This window comes from Bos indicus, chromosome 11 (genome assembly GCF_029378745.1).
Source record: "Bos indicus isolate NIAB-ARS_2022 breed Sahiwal x Tharparkar chromosome 11, NIAB-ARS_B.indTharparkar_mat_pri_1.0, whole genome shotgun sequence".
Lineage (NCBI taxonomy): Eukaryota > Metazoa > Chordata > Mammalia > Artiodactyla > Bovidae > Bos > Bos indicus.
This window is the reverse complement of record NC_091770.1, coordinates 46594784-46619700: the sequence shown is the minus strand read 5'-3', so window position 1 is coordinate 46619700 and position 24917 is coordinate 46594784. Positions and strand designations below refer to the sequence as shown.

General features: G+C 53.3%; 1 protein-coding gene across 7 annotated transcripts in view; it reads right to left on the bottom strand.

Moving 5' to 3' along the window:
• PSD4 (pleckstrin and Sec7 domain containing 4) overlaps positions 1-24917 on the bottom strand; it is a 44542-nt gene that overhangs the window by 3379 nt on the left and 16246 nt on the right. For 3 of the 7 annotated variants that reach the window (XM_070798779.1, XM_070798776.1, XM_070798777.1), the window contains 15 exons: positions 13946-15031; positions 12720-12845; positions 12343-12421; positions 10781-11162; positions 6937-7113; positions 6432-6512; positions 6176-6288; positions 5971-6029; positions 5711-5800; positions 4013-4056; positions 3494-3654; positions 2396-2466; positions 2140-2303; positions 1301-1445; positions 920-1063 (listed from right to left, as the gene is read on the bottom strand). In XM_070798779.1, the coding sequence (XP_070654880.1) occupies positions 920-1063; positions 1301-1445; positions 2140-2303; positions 2396-2466; positions 3494-3654; positions 4013-4056; positions 5711-5800; positions 5971-6029; positions 6176-6288; positions 6432-6512; positions 6937-7113; positions 10781-11162; positions 12343-12421; positions 12720-12845; positions 13946-14917 (2808 nt within the window). In that variant the 5' untranslated portion in view covers positions 14918-15031. The other 4 variants (XM_019970262.2, XM_019970260.2, XM_070798780.1 and 1 more) reach the window with 4 other exon arrangements.

Here is a 24917-nt window from a genome sequence, read left to right as displayed (position 1 = left end):
GAGTAAGTAAAATATTTCAGCATCAGAGAGCTAACAAAGATCATTCCTTAGTTACGGCCATAAATGAGGCATGGATGTGATCAGGTCTCATGAAAGTATATCAGGTGTGAACAAGTTTAATCTCTCTGTGCCTCAGTTTCCTCATCTGTAAACTGAGGATTAGTGTCCTTACCCCAGAGTAGCTGGATGACTAAATAAGACAATCCATGCAACAAGCTTCAGAAATACTGCCTACTATAATAGTATTAGGCAGGTATGAGGGGAAATATATATTCTGTTAAAATATAGTTTTTCCAGGACTTCCCTGGCGGTCCAGTGGTTAAGACTCAGCACTCCCAATGCAGGGGGCATGGGTTAGATCCCTGGTCGGGAACTAAGCTCCCATGTGCCAAAAGGTGTGGCCAAGAAAATTATATATACATACACACACACACACACACACACATATATAGTACATTTACATATATATAATAATATAATACTTGGGCCTCCCAGGTGGCTTAGATGGTAAAGAAAGGTCCTGCAAAGCAAGGGACCTGGGCTTGATCCCTGGGTTGGCAAGATCCCCTGGACAGGGGAATGGCAACCCACTCCAGTATTCTTGCCTGAGAATCTCATGGACAAGGGAGCCTGGATGGGGGCCAAACTGAGCAACACACATACACACGAGTGTTACCAGACAAGCAGCTGCTGTGTTCCAAGGACAAGAGGTGAAGTGGCCTGAGAGTACACAGACACACACACTTGTGCAGGCGTCTGCACACATTCGTGTGTGTAGACCATTCACACAGGGCTGGAGTTCTCACACAAGCCCCCCCGCCCCACTGCCCTGAGCGGCTGGGAGCCAAGGCTGCAAGGACAGCCACGGCCATGAGAGGGCGGCAGAGGGTCCAGGCGGAGGGTGAGACAGCGACCTCACCTCGTACTCCAGGTACTCCTTCCGCAAGCGGTAGTCTTCCAGCTCGCGGCTGCGGCCTCGCCGCTCGGGTAAGTTCCTCTGCAGATCCAGCAGGTCGTCAGAGGCAGCGTCCAGGCAGTTCTCGTGGGATCGATGCTGCTCCTCCTGGGAGCGGGAGGCGGTGAGGGGAGCTGTTTCAAGCCCTCCCTCTCTGAACCCACCATCCCAAGACCTCCCCTCTCTGTTCCTGAGCCCAGGAGTACAGCTCCATCCTGACCCAGGGGCCCAGATGTTCAGCCCAGCTTTCTCCTAGGCCAGGTGCACAGCCTCTCATCTCCCTTCTAGTCCTCCAGGGTGTATCCCACCACCACATCCCGCCCCTCCTTCAGGCTCAGGTCTTACCAGGGAGCCCTGGGTTGGGCCCACGGGCAGGATGGGACGGACGAATTTGCGCTGGGAGCCCACCGCGGCAGGGAAAGGCGGAGCTGAGTGCGTGGCGGCAGCTAGATTGATGCGCGCGATCCAGGAAGTCATCTCCTGGGCAGTGCTGTGTGCAGAGAGAGCGGTCTGTCCCTTGGACCACAGAGTGCTAGCCTATCACCGCCCTCCAGCCTCTGGTGGTCAGCTCAGGCACCCGGCTACAAAAGCCAAAAGTCCTGCCACTAGCTGAGGTGGTTGACCCCTGCTGGTGGTTTTTCTCACCCAACAGAGGCAATAAGAGTTTATGTTTAGTTACTCACTCGTGTCCAACTCTGGGACCCCAAGGGCTGTAACCTGCCAGGCTCCTCTGTTCATGAGACTCTCCAGACAAGAATACTGGAGTGGGTTGCCATGCCCTTCTCCAGGAGATCTTCCCGATCCAGGGATCAAACCCAAGTCTCCTGCATTGGCAGGTGGGTCCTTTACCACTGAGCCACCAGGGAAGCCAATAGAGTTTAAATCAAATGCCAAAAAATGATCAAGTGTTCGTGGCTTCCTGGAATCTGCTGTTTGGAACTGAGAGGCTTAGTCCAACTTTCAAGGAAGAGCCGGTCCCAGGGGTGAAATGGGCTTAAGGCAGGGGATGGAAGCGGGAAGTTCCCCGCTCTCCACACTTCATGTGTACCTGGGACCCACCAGTGACACATCCCAGGTCAAGCCTGCACCTCCCTCCAGGGTGGGGCCAGCACCCGTCAGAGGATGAGAGGTTTACAGGAGGAAAGCTGGGGCCTTGCTATCGCCCATCCCCACCCCTGACTTACGGTGCCTGGAAGAGGTAGAGGCGCCAGTCAGCCGTGCGCAGCTGGAAGACATGTGGCTTCTTGGTGTAGTGGGTGGCAGGGGTGGCCAGTGAGTGGTGCACCCCCACCGGCTCATCCACCATCTGCCCCACCAAACTCTCCCCATCAAGGGCGTGGTCCTCTCCCTGCCACAGGGCAACAGGGGCTCAGAAAAGAGGTTTCCATCAGCTGCCCACCCTCCTACACTGCCCATCAGGGGTGTAGACACCCTCCCTACCTTCAGGAAGTAGAGGACCATCCCTCGAAGTAAGGTGTGGAGCATCTTCCAGCCACGCTTACCCCATGGCGCTACCCGGGAAGCAGAACACGAAGGTGGGTGATGATTCCCCCCCCACCACATCCAGACCCTCAGATGCATACCATCTCACCACCTCCAGTCCCTGCCCAGGGTGCACAGAAACACACAGAAACACACCAACACAACAAAACACAGCAGATGACAAGCAGGCAGTACTGTGTCTCACACACACAGGCAATCACGCTCAGACACCAAAACAGAGCTGCTTACAAACAATAACACAAGTAGGTGCTCATCCAATCCAGCCCCCCTCAAACACGCTCACCCACAAGCACAGCTCTTCTGGGGCCTCTTTCTCGTCCCATCCAGAGAGACACAGGGGCTCAGAAGCTAGGGCTGAAGGCCTACTTCCCCATGGTCACCTCTTGGCCTTGCTCATGTGGCTTCTCACAACCAAATGCCAGTCCCCTAGCTGGTCACCACAGCCCCATCCACCTGGGATCCCATTCTTGCGCTGGTCATGTGGCTCCCTGCTCCAGAGCCCTCAACGGTCTGCAGGATGAAGCCCAGTGCACCCCGCGCTGTCTTTTCTCTCACACCCCACCCTGTGCTCTTTGCCTGGTGGGGCTCTCTTTGCAAATAACCAGACCCTCTTTTCCTCCAAGGTTCAGCTCAGAGACCATCATGTCCCAGAAACCTTAACTATCCTGTCTCCCACATTCTACCCCCAAACAAAAACAGAAGCCTCACCCTCCTCCACACCCCATACCCCATTGAGACCTCCCTGCATCACTCAGCTAGCTCTTCCGTTTATCCCAGACACTGCCTTGTCTGTCTAATTCCCACCTTAGCACAGAGGCCCAGGGGGCGGGGGATCCCTAGGTTTGTCTTGTCTCTGCATCACCTCCCCCACCCCCGCTTACAGTCTCTACTGAGGAAGGACCATGGGCTGCCCATCCTCCACCCATGCCATCTCTCTGCACACCCGCACACACATCGGCTCAGGACATCGTGTTCCTGGGCAGGGCGCTTTGCACACACTGGTCGACAGATGTACAACAGCAGGCAGACACTCACTCTTCTTGCCATCCGCATCCTGGTGCATCTTCCGGGCCAGGAAGCCCTGCTTGTAGGTGGGCACCGTGGGGTCCTGGGCCAGCTGGAGGAAAGGGTTGCTCATCTTGCCAGCTGGGGGAGACGGCTGGGCCTTCTCGGGCCTGGCTGTGTCTTCTTCATCCCTGGGCATCAAAGAATTGGGCTGGCGCTGCTTAAATGGGCAGAGGCCACCAGGAGGCACCCCTGCTTCAGGACCCCACCCTCTCTCTTGCTGGGCAGCCACACCTCAGGACCCCCTAAAAGAAGCCCTCCTTCAAGGTCAGCCCATCAATTCCTATCATCCCTATGCCCTCATGGCCTCTGGCTCCTCCAGGTGTTACATGCCCCCCTGCACCCTCTCTGAGACCGGCCTGATGCCCTGCCTCTGACTCCACCCATGCAGAGGGGAGCACTGTCCGGGACCCTGAACTCTCCCACTCAGCTGGGCGGGAGGAGGGCAGGCAGGAGAGAGGGTGGGGAGGGAAGATGGGTCTCACTTACACGGCCCACTCGAGCTTCTCACTTCGGATAGACCAGTAGAGGGCCTGGAACAGAAACACACAGCTGGACCGGAGAGCCTCAGGCCAGGGGGCCCATACTCTGCCAGAGGTAGGACGGGCATGCTGCCACCTCCATCCCAGTATTGCTGCCCTTCTGCCCTGGGCAGCAAGCAACCCATGGATCCATGCAAGCAGGCAACAATTTATCAGGCATTTGCCATGTGCCGGGCACTGTGCTGGGGGCTGGAGACACAAGGGTGAACAAACCAGTCCTTGAGCTTTTCTTTGTTTGTGCTCAGTGTGACCAACTCTTTGTGACTCCATGGACTCCAGCCTGCTGTGTGTGTGTGTGCTTAGTCGCTCAGTCGGGTCCAACTCTTTGTGACCCGATGGACTGTAGCCCGCCAGGCTCCTCTGTCCATGGGGATTCTTCAAGCAATACTGGAGTGGGTTACTATGCCCTTCTCCAGGGGACCTTCCCAACCCAGGGATCAAACCCAGGTCTCCCACATTGCAGGCAGATTCTTTACTGTCTGAGTCATCAGAGAAGCCCATAGCCTGCCAAGCTCCTCTGTCCATAAGATTTGCCAGGCAACAATACTAGAGCAGGCAGCCATTTCCTCTCCAGGAGAGCTTCCCAACCCAACGATTAAACCCAGGTCTCCTGCATTGCAGGTGGATTCTTTACCATCTGAGCCACTAGGGAAGCCCTTTCCTTGAACTTAGTGAGGCCTGAACTAGTTCCCTGAAGGGGAAATGAATCACCCACATACCATCCTGCCCAGAGGCAGGAATGCCTCTGTAGTGAGGCATTCAGAGCAGTCAGCATTTGGTGAGTGAGTGAATAAATGAGATGCCATGACTTTGAAATGATATGACCGAGAGTGCGCATGTCCACGGGGCTGGCTGGCTGGCTTCTGGAGCTCTGGCCACACCTAGCGGTGGTGCCAGATAGTAAGTGTTCAGTTAATGTTCACTGAATAGACGGGAGAATAAATGCTGTGATTGCTTATGAAAGCAGCCTGTGTGCCAGGACTAAGCACTTGACCACCTTAATTTCATCGTGGTAACAACCCTGCAAAATGGTCACTCACCCTGGGAGAACTTGCCTCGGCCAAAGTGTAAGCTGCCCAAGGCTAGAAGGCAAACCCTGCAACCTCTGCTCCTGAATCATAGCTCCAGACTTTCACCACGTGAAGCTTTACACCAAGGACCAAAATCCAGTGCTTCTCAGACTTCACAGGCCTAAGAGTCACCCAGAGGCATAACGGAACAATGTAGGGACCCAGCCGAGATTTGATTCAGTGGATCCAGGCCAGGGGGATGTGAATTCACACAAGCTGATACATTTCAAGGGGACACTGATGCCGCAGGCTGGGCAGTATCACTTTTAGTTCCCTTCAGTAAAGAAGGCCTGTTCTAGGATTTCCCTGGCAGTCCAGTGGTTAAGACTCCATGCTCCCATTGCAGGGGGGACAGGTTCGATTCCTGGTCAGGGAACTAGATCTCACACGCCACAACTAGAAGATGTTGCTTATTGGTGACAAAGATCCAGCACAGTCAAATAAATAAATAAGGAATTATGTTTTTAAAAAGGCGTGTTGTCTGAAGGATGTCTTGGCAGAGCCAGGCCCGGGCTCATATTCCCCTTGGGACAGTGAGCTGAGGCTCCAGGCCCCACGTGGACCCTGTGCCGTACCTTGAGCAGTTCTTTGGGGAAGTTCCCGCCGTCCCGCAGGCCATTCAGGTTGGTTATGAATTCCTGGCAGCTCATGCTCTTCCCAATGTTCTGTGGCCAGAACACGTGGAGAGGGGGGCAGCTGGCACACATGTCCCACTCCAGCAGCACGACCCCCAGCTGGCCACCCCGAACCTCCCCTGGGTCCCCAGGGCCCTCCCCGACCCCATCCCGGGCCTTGGTCGTGGCTCCCCTCTCCCAAGACCCCCACAGGCTCTCACCTGTCCATGCAGGTCCGTGTTAAGGAGCATGATGGCGCAGGTCAAGGTGTGCACGCAATCTGCCCCCGCAGAGAGAAAAGGCCATTGGAACCGGGACTCCTGCATTGCCTCTGCCCACCCTGGGTGGGGGGACCTCCCCAATGCTTCTGGGCCCCCATGAGTACACTCCCACCAGTCACCACCCAGTAAACCGGCCCCTCCCTACCTACTGAGGAGAAAAGCCCGGGGTTGCAGTGATGGAAGCGCTTGGAGAACTGGTAGAGGATCCGCTCTCGTTCCTGGGTCTCCCCACTGAGCACCAGGGCCTGGAGGAAGCCCCTGGAAGGAGGGCCCGAGTCCAGGCAGAGCCCGGCAGCCTGAGCTCGGGGCCAGCCAGAATCCAGCCTCTGCTGGTGGTGGTTCCCCCACCTCCCCGCCACGCTGGCCATCCCTCCTTCCCAGAGAAGGCCCCCAGGTGTTACCGGAGTGCACGGTCCAGGCTCTGGCCTCCGAACTGGAAGAAGGACAGGTACGCCTCAGCCACGGCCCTGCTAAAGTCATTGCTGCAGAAGGAAAGTGGGGATGAAGCCTGGGTGGGGACTGGCGGGCCTCCTGGGGCCTGACAGGGGCTGGGGGTGCGATCAAAGGAAAGGCACAGCCAGGGTGGACCCTGGGGCCCGAGAGGGCACTGGCAGCCCCTGGGACCCCATCGGCGCTGAGTGGGAGGGACATGGGGTTGGGGTAGGGGAGGCAGGTGGCCAGGTCTGGCGGCTCTAGGCAGGGACTGAGGGTGGTCCAATGTGACTAAGAGAAAGAGACAGGCACAGCAAGGGGCTGGGGGTGAGGGGGAGAGGGGTGCGGCGGACAGGGCAGGAGTGAAGGCATGAGAGGTCAGCGGTGGGGGGCACGGGCAGCAAGGATGGCCCATCAGTGGTCCTTCCCATCCTGACCAGACATCCAGCCTTGCTTGAGTTCAAAACCCCTTACTTCTTCCTCAGGTAGGCAGCCACTTCAGACTTCCGGAAGCCCTCCAGGTGATAGAGGCGAGAGGCCAAGTTCCAGGCCACCTTGTCAGTCCTGACGCCATTCGCCAGCTTGTCTCCAGCCGGGAGCCTCTGGCCTTCCTCTGGGGGTTGCACTTGGGGCATAGGGCTCCCAGGAAGCCTGTGAAAGTCCATCAGTGTCCTCAGGCTCCCATTTGGGATGGAGACAAAGGGCTTCTGGGTCAGGTGTCCTTGAGGTCAGTTGGGGCGGTAGGGGGCAGTAGTGCTCAGAGTCCATGCCCAGAGCTCAGGGCGGGAGCTGGGGCTACCTTCTACCCCCAGGGAAGAGTCTGGGTCACAGCCCGCCTGACCTGACCTGGGCACCAGGAGGGCAGTATCCACACCAAGCCAGCAGGGGCTGGAGCTGAGCTTGGTGCCAGCATGTTTTCAGGTAAACCGCAGGGATGCACTGAGCCTAATTCCCCTTGGTGGCAGGTGCAGCCCTCTGAAGACCCTGGTGGCACTGAATCCATCCCAAGGAGGGGTAGGATTACCTCCCCAAACCCCAGCAGCCATCTGTGTCCCTCACCTCTCCTGCCCTCCCCATCATGCCTCCTTGCCCTCCTTCCCTACCCCCAGCTCCAGCCTCCACTCCTAGATCTGCAGCCAAGGATGGTGTAAGGATGAGGCGAGAACCAGAAGCTAGACTGGCTTTAGGGATGGTGATAGCTGGGGTTGCCATAGACGTGGTTTCCAACCCTTGCCCTCCTATACCAGCTTCCCTGTCATACAGAAGGGTCTCACTGCAGGGGCTTGGATGGGGACCTACAAAGGTGAACAGGCCCAGGAGACCGCCGGGCAGACTTAGGGAACACTCAGAACCTCAGAAGTCACCAAGACCAATCTCCATCTGACTCCTGCCCTGTCCCCGCAACACTGCAACCAAGTACTGGGGTATCCTTGTTATCATCATCCAGGTTGCTTCCCAGGTGGCTCAGTGGTGAAAAGTCTGCCTGCCAACGCAGGAGACACAGGCTTGATCCCTGGGGCAGGACGATCCCCTGGAGGAGGAAATGGCAACCCACTCCAGTATTCTTGCCTGGAAAATCCCATGGACAAGGGGAACCTGGGCGGGCTGCAGTCTATGGGGTCACAAAGATTCAGACATGACTAAGCGACTGAGCACATGCGAGCACGCGTCATCCAGGTTACCATAGTTAGGGAGTTGTACAGAGAAGGAAAACTTTTCACAACACGAAAGTGTTCACCAATGGACTATCCACTTATAAAATTCGGCTGGGCTTAGTAGTCCTCTCCATGTGACACAAATGTATATCTCTGCCCCCATCTGGGTCAGTGACTTTGCTGGTAATTTCTCCCTACTTCCTGAGGCTCATCTGCATCCAACAAGGTAAACATAATGGAAATCAACTGAAAAGTGACATTACAAATGTTGACGAAAAAACATAGGATGTTATGAAGTCCACGAAAGTAATACTGGAAGATTCCAGGGGTCACTTGGGACGCCAGAGACAAGTACAGGAACAGGAAGGGTTATTCCAATGAACAACTGAGGAGGAGGAAGTAAAAATAATGATATGCTTGTCACATGTAAAGGGAACTACTTGGGGGACTTCCTGAGAGGTCCATCGGTTAAGACTTCACACTTGCAATGCAGAGGGCACAGGTTCAATCCCTGCTCAGGGAACTAGATCACACACGCCTTATGGTACAGCCAAAAAAATGTAAAGAGAACTACTTGGATAATCAGCTGATGGAGCCCTCAAATACTTTTACCAACATGACCAAGTCAATTAGTGTTGTTACTAAAATAACATCTAGATAGGGAGGCACTTTGAGGGGAAAAAACCCCACAAAGCAAATATAATCTGTTATGGAACTGTATACTTTAAATGGATGGATTGTATGATACGTGAATTATATCTCAATAAAGCTGTTATTAATCTTCCCGACCCAGGGATTGAACCTGGGTCTCCTGCACTGCAGGCAGATTCTTGACCATCTGAGCCACCAGGGAAGCCCAAAATAAAGTAATAAATAGACCTTTATTACCTCACTATGAAAGTTAAAGATGAATGAATGACATCTCACTGAGCCAGCAAATTAGGTTAGGAAAATTAACTTCCTATATTGTATTAAATATAAGATTAAATAAATTTATTTCTGTAATATTTAGTGTGGTTTACCAAGAAAAGCATCAGTTAAACCTTTTTCATTATCTACTATGAAAGTATGGCTTGCATTTTAGGTAGATTTACTTTTATTTGGGGTTGAATCAAGGTTAATTTCTGGCACAATGAACGCTCTCTTTTCAGATACTGAGAGACTCTTCTGATTACTCTGAACATCTCCAGAGACCACGTATATTTCCAGCAGTGGAAGAAAGATGCTTCTTTGGTTTCTGATACTGCCTGAGGTTCACCATCACTCAATGACATTAAGATCGGAGTGGAGTTAACCTTCCAGTTAGTGTAACACTTAAACCATCACTGGTGTTTCCTGATCTCTTTCACCTGACCTCAATTTGGCCAACAAAATCCCTTTTCCATGGAGAGATCCTAGAGGCTGACAGGCTTCATGCAGTATCCTTGGGGCAGGAGGACATTTAGGTGGATTTCCAGGTGGCCTATTCCTACCTCGGCTCACAGTTCTGGGGTCGTTCAATCCTGCTATGGACCCCAAGATCCACCATTCCTTTGGTACCAATCAAACCTTCCCCTGCTACTCTGTGAGGGAGAGAGATCTAAGTCAGCACTCTGAGCCTCCCAGTCACATCTTCAAATTCATAGTAGCATGTAATCCCCATACCACTAGCTCTGACCTTCTCTCTTCCCAGACCTGCCTAGCATGACCCCCATTTTTCGCACACATGGTCCTGGCCAGGTTCACTGCACAAGCCCCTGGTCGTCTCCTGTTGTCTGGCGTGGACATGTCTCCCTGGCTGTCCCTTGGCACATGCGAGTCCTGCCCTATGTGTATGACCGCCCGCTCTTTGGTTTCTTGCGCTTCCAAACCCTCCAGTCTATAATCCCAGCTTACATATGTTCTATGCTAGGTCCCAGTGTGCGTTTCTCATGTCACCTCACACAAGTCAGAATGGCTATCATCAAAAAGTCTACAAACAATACATGCTGGAGAGAACATGGAGAGAAAGGAACCCTCCAACACTGTTGGTGGGAGTGTAAATTGGTGCAGCCACTATGGAGAACAGTACGGAGTTTTCTTAAAAACCTAAATATAGAGTTACCATATGATCCATCAATCCCAGTCCTAGGCATACATTTAGAGAAAGCCATAATTCGAAAAGATATATGCACCCCAATGTTCACTGCAGCACTATGCACAATAGCCAAGACATGGAAGCAACCTAAATGTCCACTGATGAACGGATAAAAAGATGTGGTATACACTATATACACCTACACACAATGTAATATTACTCAGCCATACAAAAGAATAAGCCATTTGCATCAACACGGATGGACCTAGAGATTATCATACTAAGTGAAGTCAGACAACTATTGTATGCTACGACTTCTATATGAAGTCTAAAAAAAAAAAGATACCAATGAATTTACTCATAAAACAGAAATGGAAAAAAACTTATGGTTACCAAATGGGAAAGAGGGGTAAGAATAAATGAGGAGTTTGGAATTAACATATACACACTATTATATATAAAACAGATAACCAGTAAGGACCTACTGCAATAGCACAGGGAACTATTCTTAATATTTTGCAATAACCTATAAGGGAAAAGAATCAGAGTGGGTATTCTTAAATGCCTACATAATTAGGAAGCAGAGGGCGGTTAGAATGACACTTACGTTTTTGCAGAAGTCAGGCAAGCGTCAGGCTGGCTGGCTCCGGCCTCCGCAGTCCTGGCGGGGCTTAACTTTACTTCCTTCCCTTGGGTTGGGGCCTCTCCTGCCTCCTCTTTTTCCAGGGAACCTGGCTCTGCCCCATCTGTCTCCAGGAATGAAGGGCTTGGAGCATCTAGTGTCCACTCGGGAAGAACACTGCCTGGGGGGTGGCCCTGCAGCCGCAGGCTGCCTTCCCGGGAGGAGACGGGGCTGGGCAGGGAGTTGGGGCCTCTGACCCCAGACTCAGGGCTGCTGGGCTCCGGCGAAGAGGCTGGGCTCCCCCAGGGGTGGCCAGGGGTCACGGTGCAGGGAGCAGACTCCTGGACACACTCTGTATCCTTGTCACCTGAGAAAGAGCATGGAATGAAGCTGGCATGGGGTGAGGGGTAGGCTGCGGGCCAAGGGGCCTGGCAGAGCCAGGGAACAGCCTGGGCTGTCATCGCTAGCAGGTCCCCCCTCCCCTACCCCCCCCGAGCTCCTCCCTGAAACTGCACATTCTGTCCCTGGTCATGGGGCAGTGACCTCCCACACATGGGGCAGCAGGCAGAAAACTCCAGCCCCAAGGCAACCAGGGGTTCAAGGTTGCTAAACCATGAAGATCCAGGAATCCAAAAGGCTGGGTCTTTTGTCGTTGTTGTTCAGTCGCTAAGTCATGTCTGACTCTTTGCGTCCCCATGGACTGCAGCACACCAGGCTTCCCTGTCCTTCACCATCTCCCAGAGCTTGCTCAGACTCATGTCCATTGAGTTGGTGATGCTATTCAACCATCTCATCCTCTGTCATCTCCTTCTCCTCCTACCTTCAATCTTTCCCAGCTTCAGGATCTTTTGCACATTTCATATTTACTCTATGAGATGGTATTTTACTTAATTTATTAAAAAAAAATTTATTCATTTACTCTATGAGCATTTTATTTTTTTTTAATTTTAGTCTTCATTTACTCCAAGAGATGGGTATTTCATTATTTATTTTTTTAAATTTACTTTTAATTGGAATATATGGGGGTGGCAGGGGATGAGATGGTTAGATAAGCATCACCCACTCAGTGGACATAAATGTGAGCAAACCCCAGGAGACAGTGAAGGATAGGGAAGCCTGGCGTGCTGCAGTTCATGGGATCACAAAGAGTCGGACACAACTTAGCGACTGAACAATTGGTTTACAATGTTGTGTTGGTTTCTGCCGTACAACAACATGAATCAGCTGTAGGTATACATATGTCCCCTCCCTCTTGAAACTCCCTCCCACTCCCCACCCCATCCTGTCCCTCTAGTTGTCACAGAGCACTGGGTTGAGCTCCCTGTGTTATACAGCAACTTCCCATTAGCAGAGATGGGTATTTTAAAACCCATTGTATTGACGAGGTTACAGAGGCAGATACAGGGTTTAACCCCAAGTCTGTCTGGTTCTAATACAATACAAGGGGACCCCTTAATGACACCCCTGGGATCCAAGAATGATCTTTGTCCCCACTCCCGATCAAGACCCCAACCACTTGATTTCCCAGACCCCACACTGGATCTCACCTCTGTCCTGGGAGCTAAGAGGCCCTGTGGGCCAGGAAGGAATGACCTTGGTTGGCCAGCCCTGGGTGCTGGGCCCAACCTGTTGAGAAAGATAGAGGTACATCCATGAGGCCTGGAGACACTGAGAGGTGTAGGGGGCAGTGCAGGAAGGGGAAGATGGGGAGGGAAGCAGGACTATAAGTTTATAGGGCCCTCCCTTCCAGCTGTCCTCCCCTATCCCAGACCACACTCCCTGATCTGGGCCTCAGATCAGTTATGGGCACCCTGGATGGGACCCACATCCTAGGCGGGCTGGTGCTGGGCCCCGGAAATCACAGGGCTCACGTTCCCTCTTTACAGATGGAAAAGGTGAGGCCCAGAGAGGGGAAGTGACTTGCCCAAGGTTGCACTGGATGTGTGGCGGGGCTGCCGTTATATTCCACATGTTCTGTCTCCCAGCTCAGTGTTTTGTCCACACAGGATGCTGCGGGCAAGGCAGGGTCAAGGCTGTCTCTCAGAGAACTCTTAGGGAAGAAAAGGAGGAGAGATTTGCCCCAGGGAAACTGCTTCCAGGGCCTTTCCCACATCCCTCTGGCCTCAGGGCCTCATCCATGCTCACTGATTTCTAGTCATCTCTGCTCTGTCTGCTCAGAATGGGCCCTGCTTCCCATGGTCCTGCTCAAGAAGAGGCTGTGTTGGAGGGAAGGTCAACAGCCCCCAGACACTGGGCTGGGCTCTGTCATCCCAGATAAGAGCAAACTGCCAGCCCCCAGGACAGAGCTCCCAGGCTTCCCTCTGAGGACCTCAGGGGCCCTGGAGCAACTAGGTCCTAGAACACATGTCTCAAAACAGCCACAACTGCCCCCTACTCCACCCCAGCCTGTGGGTGGAGGGGCCTTGCCAGTGTTCACAGTTCCTCAGATCTTGGGGTCAGAGCTCTTCCCCATTGTTCTCTGGGATCACAGAGATTAGAATGTTACAGCCTGGCTCTGCCATCTTGAGTCTCCTTATCTCTTAAGCAGAGGCCTCCCTGGGGAAAAAAAAGTGCTCACATAATTTGTCCCCATAACTTGTGCTAGTTGATATCAAGGACCTCTGCCATTGTCCTGGGGGCCTGAGCTGGTGAAACTGAATTCGATGAAAGATGCTTAAAGTAACAAAATGCTGCAATCTCTCCCAAACAGAGAGGACTCTTAAAGGAGACATCTCCCCACCGGGAGAAGAGGTCACCCCTGCAGGTTGACCCCTGCTCTGTTACAGTTGGGACCTTCTTCGAGGTGGGAGGCCAGAGTCTAAAGACTGGCCTGGAACATGCTGCAACGGGAGGAGCTATTTGTTCTCTAAATGTGTCCAGACGCAGCGCCTTAGATCTGGTGAGATGGAGACATTTGTGCCTTAACAAATGTCATCTGCTTAACAACTGAGCGTTGCCGTCGTGCTCAGCTGACATCACGGCTCCTGTAAAATTCCTTCTACTTCTGAAGGCCACCCTGGGCCTGCCTTTCTGCTCTGTTGCTCACCAAAAGGAAGAGAGTTCTGGGCCCAGTGATGGCAGAGGAAGGTCCTTCCTTCTGTCCATGTCCCCAAGCACAGCCCAAGGGTGGGTTCTCAGGGCTCAGTTTACCTCAGTCTCCTCCTGGCTGGAAGGTGCTGCGGGAGCCCCCTCGGGGGTGTCCACCATGACCCAGGAGAAAGAGTGTGGCCTGTAGGTGGGCACAGGGAATGGAGGGGTGGTGTGCCCGCTGGACTCTGCTGTGCTCTCCCCCAAATCCGGCTCACCGCCCAGCTCCCAGGGCACTCTGCCTTCTGAGGGTGGAGGCTCCAGGGTCTGTGGGCTCTGGGACCCAGTCCTCACATCTACATAGGAGTCCGAGAAGCCCCAGGAAAAGTGCGTTTCAGATGCACTAGTGTCCGAGCAAGGGCTCTCCAGGAAAAGCGGGTTGTCAAAGAAGATGCTTTCCTCCTCGGCACTCCACTCAGGAGACAAGTCCAGCGTGCCCTCCCTCGGCCATGCTGGCTTCTGGGGCTCCCCTTCTGGCCCACTGCTATCGTCCTCCGAGGCCTCATTTGCATCCGGGGGTGGGCTGGGGAGGAGGCCCGAGTTCCGGGGGCCAACTGGGCTGGAGGGAAAAGTGGGGAGGTCGGCAGGGGCCGTGGGAATGCAGCATCTCAACTCAGCTCTGAGCCCTTCTGTCTTCTCCAGCTCCTCCTCCAGGTCTAGCACGCACATCTGGGCCTGCAGGATCCCTGCCCAGAACACCACCTGCGTGGACGTGCTCTGGCTCTGCCCTGGGCTCCCCAGAGGCTGGTTGTCCCTGGGAGACCCGGGGGAGGTGGTTTTCTGTCCTGCCCGTTCCTGGGAAGAGCCGCTCCCCAGGTGCATGGGCTCTGGGCTGGAGCCCTGGGGACAAACATCAGGCCTCACAGCATCAGGAGGGTCAGAGGCCCACGTCTGCTCCCCGTGAGGTTCGAGAGGCTCAGGGTGGCTACAGGTCTCCCCTAGGTGGGCTTCCGAGTGGGGTTGCAGGTTGTCTCCCAAACAGATGTCGAGGGTTTCCACGGGTCTGGGGTGGCCACAGAGTCCGTCGTCGCCCATTATCCAATGAGCGTAAGCTGCGTTAGAGCCTTCAGGAACATCCGCCTTCACAAGCCCATTGTGTGGATTAGAGGGAGTGATGGCCAGAGGGGCGACCGGGACCCCACATGTACCCTGGAAGTACCCAAAGCAAACTCAGGTTAGCACTGGGCTGTCAGCCCCTGGAAGCACACAGTGGCAAGTTACATATGGTTTTGAGTGCCTGCCACATCTACAGCCCAGGCCAAGGGCCACTGCCCTCGACACGGAGACAGGGGTGAGGAGTGTACCATACATGCTGTCTGACCCATGATCTCAACTGCCTGTACCCATGGGGGCACCTGCCCCAAAGACACTCAGCTGTTGGCTGAAGGTGGCTCCCATGGCTGAGCTGAAAAAGGTGAACCGAGCACAGCAGAATCTTCTTTGGGGTACACGGATTGGAGAATGTTGAGGCTGACAATGTTGGTAGCAAGAACAAAAGTCACAAATGTCTCAAATTAGCAGGAAAGCAGAGGCAAACCAAAAAAAAAAAAAAAAGACACGGAAACCAATGTATGTGGGAACCAAACAGTCAAGGACTAGAGGTGAAAGGAATGAAACAGACAAGAGAGAAGCAGGCAGCCAGGGAAGAAAGGCCATGGCCAGTCTTGTTTCCACTTCCCGAGGCTCCAGCCTTTGGGGCCTGCATCCTTGCAACAATGAACCAGCCAATTCTCAGTTACAGCCATGCAGTCTGGCCTAGGTGGAACCAGGAAGAGGAGCACCAACTAAGCTCAGCCTGGGCTCCTGCAGGGAGGCGGGGTGGGCTTCAGCCCACAGGGAAGACCCAGGCCGCATGGGGAGGAGACCACTGCCTTCTTGGTGACTTGGGGGGGTGTGGGTGGAGAAAGCTGGGGATGTCCAGCCATGTTCCCCTGGGGCTCTACCACATCTGTTCAGAGCTGCTCAGTGCATCAGCTACACTGGCACTCTGGGTGGGGCCTAGTGGGATGCAGCCCAGGATTTTCACAGGGAATTTTCTAGAAGACATATCTCCATCCCCTGCGTGTGGACTCCAGGTTACACAGCTTTTGGGAGTGGCTCTACTGCTTCAGCGGAGAAGGCGATGGCAGCCCACTCCAGTACTGCCTGCAGTTCAGGAGACCCTGGTGGGCTGCAGTCCATGGGGTTGCGAAGAGTCGGACACGACTGAGCGACTTCACTTTCACTTTTCACTTTCGTGCATTGGAGAAGGAAATGGCAACCCACTCCAGTATTCTTGCCTGGAGAATCCCAGGGATGGGGGAGCCTGGTGGGCTGCCGTCTATGGGGTTGCACAGAGTTGGACACAACTGAAGCGACTTAGCAGCAGCTACTGCTTCAGAACAACTGTCCTGTTCTGAACCTGTGGACACTGTGAAACTCGTAACTGGACCTGTTTCCCTCCCAGTACTGGCCCTCAGGAAGTATAGGTTAAATCTGCAGGCCCTATGCATCCATTTCCAGGATTAAATGCACCCCAGGGGACTTTCCTGGTGGTCCAGTGGCTAAGACTCCGTGATCCCAATGCAGGGGGCCTGGGTTCAATGCCTGGTCAGGGAACCATATCCCACTTGCTGCACCTAAGAGTTCACAAGCTGCAACTAAAGCTCCCACTTGCTGCAACTATTTCTTGGTGCAGTCAAATAAATAAAAATAGAACAATAAATGCAGCCCAGACCACACCACATCTTTCATTTTCCCTTTGCCTTACTTTCCTCACTAATATATGTCTACTTGGAGGACTGTGTATACATTAAGCTGGTTTTTGATTTCCCAGTACCCACTGTCCACCTACTTCACTGTCCACCAGAAGACACTCAAGAAGACACTCAATAAGGGGGAAGTTTCAGAGACAGGGAACCAAGGCTGGATGGGGTCCTATTGTTTAAGGTCACCAAGACAGCACAACTGGGTACTGTTCCTTCTTTCAGGAGGTGCCAGAGAAAAATGAGACAGGACCAGCGTGAATTTCAGTTTCTTATTCCCCTTGACAGCATCCTCCAAAAAGTCTCTCAAAACCAGAATCCTTTTCTGGGTTTTTACTTTTCCCTCTGTCCCAACCCTCACATCCCTCACTGTGAGCACAGCAAGAATCTGTAATTGCCGATCTGTGGCCTTGGGACTCTGAAGCTTTAGGCCCAAGGAAGGGCCGATTTACCACTGAGTTCTCAGCTGGCCTCCCCAGTCGACTGGAACTTCCCAAGAGCTGAGGCCACTTCTTACTTTCAGTCTTGTATTTGATGCTCTGAATCCAATCAATTTGAAATCTGATCTTCCTATGGGTCTCCAACTCTTTTAGCTCAGCCTCAGTCATCATCTGGGACTTTCCTGGTGGTTCAGATGATAAAGAATCTGCCTGCAGTTCAGGAGACCCAGGTTTGATTCCTGGGTAGGGAAGATCCCCTGGAGAAGGGAATGGCAACCCACTCCAGTATTCTTCCCTGGAGAATCTTATAGACAGAAGAGCCTGGAGGGCTACAGCTCATAGGGTCACAAAGAGTCAGACATGACTGAGCGATTAACACTTTCACTTTCAGTCATCATTTGAGCATCTTCCTCTCCACCCCGTACCTTCCCCAGGTTAAAGGCTGAGGACTCATACGGTTCACTCTTAAGTCCTCAGCTGGCCTCAGGGGCAATCCCTGGCTCCCCACAAGCAGCTGTCCATTTTCAACTCTTCCCCTCTCTGGGTGAGACCCCTGCTATGATCCTATCTCCAAGGGGGAGAGAACAAGTGAGGTCAGGACCCACCATCTATATTTGGGTAACCCCTCTGGAGCCAAACCCCCCTCCCCAGGCCTTCCTGGAGAATGACCAAGTATAAATAAAGAGGTCAGACACCGCCCCCCTGCAATGCACACACACACACTCGGCAGGCTTCTCAAGGAAACAGCCCTTGAGACTGTTAGTTGCTCAGTCATGTCTGACTCTCTGCAACCCCATGGCTCCATGGACTGTAGCCCACTAGGCCCTTCTATCCATGGAATTCTCCAGGCAAGAATATTGGAGTGGATAGCCATTCCCTTCTCCAGGGGATCTTCCTGACCCAGGGATCGAACCTGGGTCTCCTGCATTGCAGGGAAATTCTTTACTGTCTGAGCCACCAGGGAAACAACTCCTACGGTATGGGAAACTCAGGAAATAGCTCCATTTATGAGACAGAGAGCAGAGGTGCAGGGAAGCACCTCCATCACAGACACCTGAACTCGGGGCACCCCTAGCTCCCTTCCCACACCCCTTGACCATCCCTCCCTGCCAAGACCTGGTCTGTTTGTGTCCAGCAGGCTCCCCTCCTGAGATGCCCCCTCTCCAGTCCTCACTCCTCCACACATTTTATCTGACGTGTTTGTCTTCCTTAGGAGCGCATCCCTGTGGGTACGACAGCATTCTGCCTAAATGACTTCAACTCCTCTCCTCTTGTTAGTGAATTGCTTGACAGCCAAGTTCAAATGACAATAATGGGAATGGGAAATTATGGGCAGGGGGTCGGAGGAAAGTGTGCCCTGCAATTTTTAATAAGACAGGAGTTCCACACGTCCCTCTTTGCTAAAGTGCTCAGTCATTCAGTTGTATCCTACTCTTTGCAAGCCTGTGGACTGTAACCCACCAGGCTCCTCTGTCCATGGCATTTCCCAGGCAAGAATACTGGAATGTGTTGCCATTTCCTACTCCAGGAGATCTTCTGACCCAAGGATCGAACTTGCATCTTGGTGTCTCTTGCATTTGCAGGTGGATTCTTTACCACTGAGCCACCAGGGAAGCCCTTATAAATAAACTTGTATATGAAGCAAAGAAGACATACAGGTAAATGTTAATGACCATGCTAGACACAAATGAGGATTGGCTTGGCCTTCCCAGAAGAAATGGGGTCTTCCTCCATGGATTTAAAGGGAAAGAAAAATCAGAGAAGTTGTAGCAGCTTTCCAGAGACCAAAGGGAACAGATAGCTGGGGCCTGAGGGGACGGAAGGGCCTGAAGGAGGTGGGGTGGGGTCTGGGAGAAGACAGACAGATCCAGCACATGGTGGGGAAAGAGGTATGCCTGCACACCACCCCCTTCTCTCTCGTATTTCAGAGCATTTACTCCATTGTGTAATTTCTAGCGTGTCAACCCACCTGGTTCTCACTTGCCTCCCCTCCCCAGAAGGAGGTACTTTGTGTTTTTTGCTATCACTATCTCCTACAGAAATGCTACCCCTAATCACTTTAGTGACCAACTGTGTGAGCCTCTTGATGAAAGTGAAAGAGGAGAGGGAAAAGTTGGCTTAAAACTCAACATTCAGAAAACTAAGATCATGGCATCTGGTCCCATCACTTCATGGCAAATAGATGGGGAAACAGTGGGAAAAGTGACAGACTTTATTTTTTTGGGCTCCAAAATCACTGCAGATGGTGAGTGCAGCCATGAAATTAAAAGACGCTTACTCCTTGGAAGGAAAGTTATGACCAACCTAGACAACATATTAAAAAAGCAGAGACATTACTTTGCCAACAAAGGTCCATCTAGTCAAAGCTGTGGTTTTTCCAGTAGTCATTTATGGATGTGAGAGCTGGACAAGAAAATAGGCTGAGCACCAAAGAATTGATGCCTTCGAACTGTGGTGCTGGAGAAGACTCTTGAGAGTCCCTTGGACTGCAAGGAGATCAAATCAGTCAATCCTAAAGGAAATCAACCCTGAATATTCATTGGAAGGACTGATGCTGAAGCTGAAACTCCAATACTTTGGCCACCTGATGCAAAGAACTGACTCATTTGAAAAGACCCTGATGCTGGGAAATATTGAAGGCGGGAGAAGGGGAAGAGAGGATGATATGGTTGGATGGCATCACTGACTCAATGAACATGAGTTTGAGTAAACTCCGGGAGTTGGTGATGAAAAGGGAGGCCTGGCGTGCTGCTGTCCGTGGGGTTGCAAAGAGTAGGACATGACTGAGTGGCTGAACTGAACTGAACTGTGTATACCCGCTCCAGCTGCCAAGTGTGAGGGGGCACAGCGTTATCCTCTAGTTCCAGCGGTTAGAAAGCTGAGGGTGAGTGTGGACTGGAGAAGCTCAGAATCACTCATGAGACACCTGGGGTTACAGAGCCTGGTGGCAGGTGTCCTGGTTCCAGGCAGACAGGTCCACGTGGGTGCACACAACCTCTAGGCAGAGTTGCCACATTTAGCAAATACACAACAGAAGATGCCCAATATTAGGAACATATTTACACTGAAAATCGACTCACTTCTCTGAAATTTAAATGTAGCTCTGGACTCTATTATATCTGGCAACTCAACTCATGTCGAGCGCACCCATCTCAGTAGGGTGTCACTCAACTAGCTTGTGCTTTGCAGCTCAGACCTCAGGCCTGCCAGTCACCCCATGGGTGAGGCAAGTGGTGACATTGCCCTCCTACTCATAAGGAAACAAGGCTCAGAGAGCTTCAGAAATGTGCCTGGGTAGCTCAGCTGGTGGGTGGGCAAGCTGGGGTCTGATCCAGGTCTGCGGCTCCCTTTAGCAGCATTTTCTTTCCATCCATAAATCAATTCCTTTGGGTATTCATGGATTGAACAAAGCATGAATTTCTTCTGAAGTGGAGTCACCTGAATTCACCTGTTTCCCCCACTGTCCAGGGCAGGGCCTGCCTGACTCAGAAGTGACACTCCAGACATGTTTGTGAAAATAAGAGGAAAGATGGAGAGATGGATGGAGGGAGGGAGGGAGGGATGATGGATGGATGGATAGATGGAGGGATGAATGGATGAATAGAAGGATGGATGGACGAATGGATGAATGGATAGAGGGGTGGAAGGAGGGATGGATGAATGGATGGGTAGGTGGATGGATCCTCAGAAAGCTCCCTCCTCACAACCACACTACAGGACTGGGGAGACTGAGGCTTGGAGAAGATTTAGCATCATTATGACACGAAGACGTTCCCCTAAGGGCAAGTCTGGCCATGAGTGAATCACACTTTACTCCCAGGAAGCCCAGCGCCCTAAGGGCAGAGCTTTCCCAGAAGTGGTTCTCACCAGGCCAGTCCAGCAGCCAAAACGTCCATCTGGGTCCTGGCTCTGAGGAGGAAGCTGGACTGAGAGGAAGAAAGTTCAGGACCCATTCAACCACCTTGTCTATGATCCTCACTAGAAATGTAAGTTGACTGAGTCTCTGTCTCTCTCTCCCACTCTCTTTCCCTCTCCCCACCCACAGCACCCCGCCACCTTCTATTGCTTCTCACTGAATGAAGGGACAGAATGACCTGAGGGGTGAGGTCACTTCTTATGACCAACATGGCAGTCCCACCAATCACCTGGGAGAGAGCAACCTGACCGAGCAGGGATAGAGAGTCAAGGGTCAAAGGTGGAGACCAGTCTCTGTTTCCTGGAGGTAAGATGGCACCTCTGAGGCAGAGGTGGGCCAGGAACTGGGGAGCAGAGCCCAGGTCTCATGCATCTAGAATTTTCTTGGTTTATTCCCGCCCCCACCCTTGGTATTTAGTGTTACCTCTTTTAAAATGGCTCAGGTATCTTAATCAGAACAAAGGAGGGAGAAAGTGTCCAACACGGGTCTCTTCGCTGGGTTCCGTCACCTTTGAAAGGAGCGGCCCTTCATGTCTCTAAGCACCATGATGGGTCAGGAAGCTTAAGGAAAACTTCTGGGAGAAGTGGGGTGGCTCTTTGGAATCCAAGAAAATGCTCTGAGTCCAGAAGCCAGTGAGGGGAAGGATTGAGGAGGGAGCGGAGAATGGGGGAGGGATGGGAGAGAAAGGGTGCTCCACTGGGCGGCCCGCAGGGCTCCTGTCCAGAGCGAAGTGACCACTGCTGGGCTGAGCCTGTATTAGCTGATTGGAGGTAAAGGACACAGAACCCGAAGCTGGGGGACCAAGGGGTCATAAGTCCCTTCTACTCTCACCTAACCTCTCCCCCCAGCTTCAAGGCAAGGTTTTTTCCATCTTGGGGAAAGAAGGAGCCCAGATGTCACCTGGATCATCCTATTGAGAGTGGGTTCTCTTTTCACCCCCTGTTTGGGCACAGAGCCTGTGCCCTGAGGTGTTGAAGGCCACGGGAGGCCAGGGGAGAGCCTGTCCAAGGGGGACAGGGACAGCACGAGTGTCACACATTCAGCCCCTACTCGCCATAACCTGGAGGCTCACAGCCTAGTCTCAAATCCTAACTACCACTGACCAGCCACATAACTCTGGTCCAAAACTTCACCTGGCTCCTTGCCTATGAAAGAAGGAAATAAGACGGATAAGTTTTCTCAGGAAGTTTGCTAGAAAATGGGAGCAGGGGCTTCCCCAGTGGCCCAGGGAATAACAATCCACCGTGCAATGCAGAGGACACCGGTTTGTTCCCTGGTCCCAGAAGATCCCACGTGCCACAGAGCAACTAAGCCCGTGCACCACAACTACTGAGCCTGTGCTCCAGAGCCTGAGAGTCGTAACTACTGAGCCCATGCTCTGCAACTCTTGAGCCCACGCTCCACACACTCTTGAGCCTATGCTCTGCAACAAGAGAAGCCACGACAATGAGAAGCCTGCAACGAAGAGTGGCCCTCACTCATTGCAACCAGAGAAAGCCTGTGGAGCAACGAAGACCCAGTGCAGCCCAAAATAATTAAATGAATAAACAAATAAATAAAATCTTTTTAAAAAAGAAAGACAGAAAATGGGAGGGGGTCTGAGTGCCAACGCTGAGCCTGCTGCCCTTGGGAGGTGCTCAGAAATACCATGTCCAGCTTGGATTAACCTGGCTGCTTTGCAGGTCCCTTAACCTGGCTGCTTTGCAGGTCCCTTAACCTGGCTGCTTTGCAGGTCCATTTGGAGAAGAAAAAAATACATGAAAACAAGCAAACAAAAGGCCCTCCATGAGAGCACAGGCTTGGCCCCAGCTCCCTCTGTACCCGAGGAGTCAGTTCCTGGCTGTCCTGTCTGGACTTTAAGCTTCCAACTCAGAAAGCTGCCTCCTTTTGTCCTGGCAACGTTCCCTTCCTATGCAAAACCCAAAGTCTTCTGGCCCATTCTGGGATTTAAGAGGTGATCTGCCCTGTCCTTCAGCAGCCCTGAGTGGCAGCCAGGTTAAGGGTATTGCTCTGAGGGCAGTTACCCTCCCTTCCCCCTCACGCTGTCCCCGGGCTGAGGTCACAGGACAGATACCCCTTCCTAAACCTGGGGCCAGGGCACCCGAGGTACATGACATATGATAAGGGGCCACCCCACATCCTGCCCACATGGAAGGCAGCTTCATGCAAATGTGCAGAGAGAGCGAGAGAGACAGTGAAACACACACACACACACACACACGCCACTGGTGCTGAGAACCCTGAGATGGGTCAGCTGAGAAGCAGGCATGGAGGGAGAATGGAAAGGACAGAGAAGAAGAGAGAGTGGTGGGCAGAAAGGATGAGCCAGGGGCAGAGGAGATGAGGGGGCAGAGGGCCAAAGGGTAGCTACTGCCCACAGGAGGACAACAAAGCCTCAGGGCCAGCCTGGGCCTCCCCTCATGCCATCCTGGATCTCCCCCTCCCAAAACAAAAAGCCCGGAGCCCAGATTCTAATCATAGGCTGGGTGGTTCCTTATCTGTAGAGCAAGGAGCCCTGTGATGTCCTAAAGCCCGGGAGACAGGCCTCCTGGCTGAGTCCTCTGGGGTGTTGATTATCAGCTGATGACGGGTCACCCTTCCCAGGCTTTTAGCAGAGAAGAATGACTCTGCCTGTAGGATCTCAGGCCCTGGAATAAGGGGACAGTGGCTGAGGACAAGAACTAGGAAGCTTGATATTGTCCCAAACAGGGACGCCATTGAGAGTGACCTTGTTCCTGTCAACCATCAGGGCGATAAGCCTAAATTCGTGCTGCCGGGGCAAGCCAGCAAGTTGGGCCACCTCCCCCTAACCCAGCCTTGCTGCGGGGGCCTGAAGGCAAGGCAGGGCTGGGAGACCCAAGTCTGAGCTCCTACAATGACCACACCCAAAGCTGCCCCCACCCCAAAGCCTGGCCCGAATGGCTTCCTTCTCTCCAGGGTCTGGGTGGAGGGGGGTCAAGCCTCATTTGGGGCCTCTGGCCTCATTAACCCCCACTGGGCACCAGTCACCAGGAATCCAGGGAGGCTCACAGAAGATTCAGAAGGGACTCCCTGGGAGGCTGGGGTAAGTGGGAGCCACGGCAGGATTCAGGGAAAGGGCTAGATTGGGAGGCGGCTGGTTGATGGACAGGAGGAAGGAGAAGGATGGGGCTGTGGCCCAGGGCCGGGCTCACGGCAGATGCACAGGCCTTCAGGGCCCTCCATGCTGCCCACCTGCCCCACTAGGGTCTGCACATGACTCCCTGCACCCTCCGCCCCCACCCCACGCAGGCCCACCTTGCTCACCTCCAGAGGACCGAGAAGGGATGCGTGGGCCTGGCTCCCCCGTCGCGATCCTGCCGCCCGGCCCACCCGCCCTGTGAACGGCAAACGTGGCCGCTGCCGCTTCCGACTTCCGCTCCCCTCACCACACTCACCCTCCCTACCCACCTCAGGCCTCCAGGGCTCCCCTGCTGCTCTGCATCTCACACTTCCTGCCCCAATGTGAGAGCCCCTTCTCCCAGGCTCAGTGCCTCTGGCCGCCAGCCCCCTGCTCCTGGGAACCCCCACCCTCTGCACAGCCCAGAATCAGGGCCTGGGAGAGAAAAAGAGGAAGACGCAGCGCCCTGGGCTGCAAGCACGCCCCACCCTCCTCCCTGCGGGTCTGTCACCAGGTTCTCATCTCTGCCCAGCTCTTGGTTCCTTGAGCGGCACTCAGGAGGGCCTTGGGGCTGCCAACTTTTCTTCTTCCCTCGATTTATGTGTGGCTAGGTCTTTCGGAGGGGCTTCCCAGGTGGCTGGCTCAATGGTAAAGGATCTGCCTGCCAATGCAGGAGATGCAGGTTCGATCCTTGATTAGGGAAGATCCTACATGCCTTGGAGCTACGTGCCTTAAGCCTGTGCACCAGAACTACTGAGCCCACGTTCCTCGAGCTGGTGCTCCTCACTAGTCACAA